At 38.3% G+C, this 5,585-nt stretch overlaps 1 protein-coding gene across 1 annotated transcript; it reads left to right on the forward strand.

Moving 5' to 3' along the window:
- LOC148694317 (uncharacterized) lies at window positions 1-5,256 on the forward strand. The gene is made up of 7 exons (XM_088700677.1): window positions 1-261; window positions 2,921-3,405; window positions 3,468-3,580; window positions 3,879-4,104; window positions 4,238-4,244; window positions 4,327-4,613; window positions 5,016-5,256. Exons 1-7 carry the CDS (start codon window positions 1-3, stop codon window positions 5,254-5,256), a joined length of 1,620 nt encoding a protein of 539 aa, XP_088556803.1.
- Window positions 5,257-5,585: the final 329 nt, after the last annotated feature.

Genomic DNA, 5,585 nt, shown 5'->3' on the forward strand with positions numbered 1-5,585 from the left:
ATGCAAAATTCCTTTAAAGAGCTTTGTACGAACAAGAGAAGATTCAATGATCAAGAAACTGTGGCATTAAGCGAAGAAGTATCAACTGTTTTGCAGAGAAAGCTACCACCGAAGTTGAAGGATGCCGGTAGCTTTACCATTCCATATGTAATTGGAGGGAAAGAGTTTGGGATAACATTGTGTGATTTGGGGGCATCCATCAATTTGATGCCATATTCAGTGTATGAATCACTAAACCTTGGAGACTTGAAGGAAACAAAGGTAGTAATCCAATTGGCAGATCGTTCAAATAGATATCCCAAAGGCCTATTGGATGGTGTACTTGTGCAAGTGAATGAACTTATTTTTCCCGCTCATTTTTTTGTTCTTGAGATGGAACATGACCCTATGCCTACTGCACTTCCTCTTATATTGGGAAAACCATTCCTTAGAATGGCACGTACGAAGATTGATGTCTACGATGGTACTTTAACCATGGAAATTGATGGAGAAAGCGTCAAGTTCAAAATCTTCAATGCTATAAGTGATAGGGGCATATTTATGCACCTTAGTTTAGCTTGTTCTTGTGCATTTATAGTGTTTTTCCTTAGTAAAGTAGTCTTTTAAGCTAGTTTTATGTATTTTCAGGATTTAAGGGCAAAGTATGCAAAAGGATGCATTTTGGAGCCTTTTGGAGCAAATTAGAGCTTGGAATGGATATCATATGCTTGGAGCCAAGAGGATGGACGAAATTGAAGACTTGAAGATGATGATTCCTACTTGAGCAAGGTTTCCTAGTTGAAGTAGGAAAGTCCCTAATGGAAGATGGTTTCCTAGTTGAAGTAGGATTCCTAGTTAAAATGGGTTTCCTAGAAGAACAAAGTTTCCTACTCAAACAAGGTTTCCTACTTGAAGTAGGAAAGTTAAATCCCAATGGCCTTAAGTTGCAGCAACAAAGAAGAATTCCAAGATGAAGAAGGATTAGCTTTCCTAATCCTAATGCACAAGGTTTTCAGCCACAAAGAGGAGTCCTAAACACTTTAGGACACCTTATCCTAATCCTATAGGGATGCCATGCACTTTACCTTATCTTGGAGGGTTTCTAGAAGCCTTAGATGCCCTATCCTATCTTTGCCGTGGGTTTTATCCAACTCCCCTTAGTTTTTAGGCTTTCTAGAAGCCTTAACATTATCCCTAAGAAGGTGCCGCACCCTTATCTCTTTTTCCCTACAAATCTGGCACTTAAATCATGATTCTAGAAACCTTATCTTATCTCCTACAAAGGTGGCGCCCCAAATCCTTCTAGAAGTGCCAATTTCTGCCACAAAACACTTTGTTTCTAGAACCCTAAAAATCTGGCGCCTCTATTCCTTTTCCTTTGGGGTTTCCTACCTTCTAGATGGCCTATTCCTGATGGGTTTTGATTTCCTTGTCATATTCAAATACTTAGTCCTTTTCCTTGCTAATTGAGAGGGATTTTGCACTATAAATAGACCCCCTTGCCGCACCAATTGAATCATTCACTCCTCCACATTCAGAAATTCGCCAGAAATAAATTCCCAACCCTTTGCCGCAGCCATCCTTCACCATTCTCCATATTTTCCCACCTTGCCGCACTCCCCATCCCTCCTAAACACCACCCTACCATCACACATCCATTCCTCCATACAAATATCACCCAAAACCTATCCTTAGACCTTGTGCCGCAACAAAGAGGAGGAGAAGAGGGCTTGGACGTTGATGCAATTCAAGTTCGAGTTGCTGGAATTTTTAGGTGTTTCCTCTCCTTTAATTTCAATGGTTAAATTTACTTTTCTTTGTCTTGTACGTATGAGGAACTAAACCCCCCCTTGGCTAGGGGGGATTCGAAACCATGAACATGCTTGCTATATGATTTGATTACCTCTAATTGCGTTTCATAAGTTGTGACTTCAATTCACTTATCTATTTGAATTAAACTGATTTGTGTGTGTTGGTTGAGAGTGCACGCTTAATTATCATGCATAAATCTAATGCTAGGATATAAGGAAGTTTCACCTAATCGTTACAAACTTATATTCACAAGTAGTAAAAGTTGATGATCTCAATTGCGTTAAGTAAATTCTTGGCATAAGTTTCATGCAATTCATAGTAACAAGTGCTTCGTCAATGCTTATGGTTTTCAAAGAACTTAATGATTCTTGCTTGTATCTCTATTATGCAATTCATGTAGGGAACTTGTGGGGAATGCTTTGGGTTGTCGTATGCAATCATCCAATTCAATAACGTTAGGAAAATCTGAGGGTTAATTAGTGCAATTCACGGTTAATCTGGGGCGTTGAGAATTCATGGTTTATTGAAAAGCAATTAGAAATCGTTTTGTGTGCAAGTATGGCATGTGTGGAGATGAACCCCTTAGCTAGCCTTCATTCCATTCATTAAATCCAAATTCGTTTTAAAATTTGTTCGTTTTACAAAGTTTTAAGTTTTGTTTTCAAATTCGTCAAAAGCAAAATCCCCCTTTACTTGGAGTGTCAAATTAGTTAGAAATCAATTTAGTTTGTGTTTTTAAAGTATCTTGAGTCAAGTTATAACTATTTTCGTCCAAATTCTTCTCTAGTGCTCAAAACTGCTCAGAAAGTAGTTTTAAGGCAGTTTTGAGTGTTTTCTTGCTGTTTTGAGTCTTTTGGTTTGTCTTAGTGTTTTAAACTTTAGTTTTGCATTCTTTGGGTCTAGTTTGGTGTTTTATATTGTGTTTTTACGTTTTTGAGTCAAATCCAAGTGATTAACAATCCCTCCTAATCCCCGGTCCAGAACGATCCCTACTTACATTCTTCACTACAATTGATAAAAAGAGGGTTTAATTTGTGTGCGTATAATTGATCCCTACACCAGAACGATCCCTACTTACATTTTTCACTACAATTGATCCCTACTTAAACCGATTCCTGAACATTTGAAGTATGCATTTTTGGGAAATGATGAAACATTACCGGTCATCATATCGTCACAACTCATAGCAGAAGAAGGGGAGAAACTGATCCGAGTACTGAAGGATCACAAAATTGCCATAGCTTGGAGCATTGCAGATATCAAAGATATAAATCTAGCTACATGTATGCATAGGATTCTGCTGGAGGAAGGTGCAAAACCTACAAGGGAAGCTCAACGCTATTTGAACCCACTCATAATGGAGGTCGTCAAGAAAGAGGTTATCAAGCTTCTTGATGTTGGCATCATATATCCTATCTCGGACAGCAAGTGGGTGAGCCCTGTTCAAGTAGTTCCGAAGCGATCCGGAGTCACAGTTGTTAAGAATGAAGATAGTGAGCTAGTGCCTACACGAGTGCAAAATAGTTGGAGAGTCTGTACAGACTATCAGAAGATAAACAGCACCACACGCAAGGATCACTTTCCAGTTCCATTCATTGATCAAATGTTAGAAAGGTTAGTTAGTCATTCTCATTATTGCTTTCTTGATGGATATTCTGGATATAATCAGATTGCAGTTGCTCCGGAGGATCAAGAAAAGACGACTTTCACATGTCCATTTGGCACATTTGCATACTGGATGATGCCGTTTGGACTTTGCAACACCCCCGCCACATTTCAAAGGTGTATGGTAAGTATCTTTTCTGATATGATTGAGAAAATAATTGAAGTGTTCATGGATGATTTTTCAGTTTATGATGATTCTTTTGATATATGTCTACATAATCTGTCCCTAGTTTTAAAACGTCAAGAAACGAATTTGGTCTTAAATTGGGAAAAATGTCATTTCATGGTTTCGCATGGATTAGTTCTAGGGCATATCATATATGAAAATGAAATTGAAGTTGATAAATCTAAAGTAGAACTTGTTAGTTCTTTACATCTCCCTACTGCTGTCAAGGAGGTTCGTTCTTTTCTTGGACATGCAGGTTTCTATCGTAGGTTTATGAAGGACTTCTCAATGATTTCTAGACCCTTGTGTTGTTTGCTTCAAAAGGATGTAACATTTGATATGAATGAAGAATGTGTGGTAGCATTCAACAAACTTAAGGAGTTGTTATCCACGGCTCCTGTGATCATGCCACCAGATTGGAGTTTACCTTTTGAGTTAATGTGCGATGCTTCATACTATGTTCTCGGTGCAGTTCTAGGACAGTGTGTCAACAAAGTGCCACATGTCATCTATTATGCATCACAAACACTCAATGATGCACAGTTGTATTTACTTTAGAAAAATTTAGATCTTATCTGATTGGAACTAAAGTTATTGTGTTTTCTGACCATGCAGCTTTGAAGTATTTACTCACAAAAAAAGATGCAAAACCGCGACTCATTTGATGGATACTTCTGCTTCAAGAGTTTGACTTGGAAATCAAGGATAAGAAAGGGAGTGAGAATGTTGTAGCAGATCATCTTAGCAGACTTGTGCACTCAAACTCAGAGGAAGATCTCATCCCTTTACGTGAAAGTTTTCTGAATGAGCAATTGTTTTCATTAAATGTTACTGACCCTTGGTATGCAAATATTATCAATTACAAGGTCACCAAAAAGATTCCGGATGATTTTACACGTGCTCAGAAAGATAAGCTTGTCAAAACCGCCAAATACTACGAGTGGGATGATCCTTATTTGTGGAAATATTGCCCTGATCAATTGATTAGAAGGTGCGTCCCTGAATCTGAGTTTAAATATATTCTAACTTTTTGTCGTTCTTATGCATGTGGAGGCCATTTAGGAGCAAAGAGGACAGCCCTTAAAGTGTTAGAGAGTGGTTTTTATTGGCCTAGTTTGTTTAAGGATGCGTACGAGTTTTGTGTAACATGTGATCGTTGTTAACGAACAGGTAACTTGGGCCCAAGAAATCAAATGCCACAAACCCCTATTTTGATTGTTGAGATCTTTGATGTGTGGGGCATTGATTTCATGGGACCTTTTCCATCTTCAAATGGTTTTCTTTACATTTTATTGGCTGTGGATTATGTTTCTAAATGGGTGGAAGCAAAAGCCACCAAAACTAATGATTCAAAAGTTGTTTCAGATTTTATTAAGACTAACATCTTTGTAAGATTTGGGACACCTAGAGCAATCATTAGCGATGGAGGGAGTCACTTTTGCAATAGAACATTTGAAGCGTTGCTTAGGAAGTACAATGTCACACATAAGGTGTCTACACCTTATCATCCGCAAACTAATGGTCAAGCAGAAGTATCAAACCGCGAGGTGAAGCAAATTTTGGAGAAAACTGTGAGTCCTAGTAGGAAGGATTGGAGCATGCGTTTGAACGATGCCCCATATGACTGCTCATAAGACTCCTATTGGAATGTCTCCATTTCGGTTAGTTTATGGGAAACCATGTCATCTTCCAGTAGAATTAGAACACAAAGCTTATTAAGCGATCAAAGCCTACAACATGGACATGAATGTTGCTGGACAGCAGATGAAGCTTCAATTGAATGAGTTAGATGAAATCCGGAATGATGCATACGAGTCTAGTCGAATATACAAGAGAAATCAAAGGCATTTCATGACAAGATGATATCAAGGAAAAGCTTTGCCATTGGACATAAAGTTCTTCTATTTAATTCTTGCCTTAAGTTATTTCCAGGTAAGCTTCGTTCTCGATGGGTTGGTTCGTT

The sequence above is a fragment of the Pyrus communis genome, chromosome 9 (genome assembly GCF_041283825.1).
Source record: "Pyrus communis isolate YQ-2024b chromosome 9, ASM4128382v1, whole genome shotgun sequence".
NCBI classification, from domain to species: Eukaryota; Viridiplantae; Streptophyta; class Magnoliopsida; order Rosales; family Rosaceae; genus Pyrus; species Pyrus communis.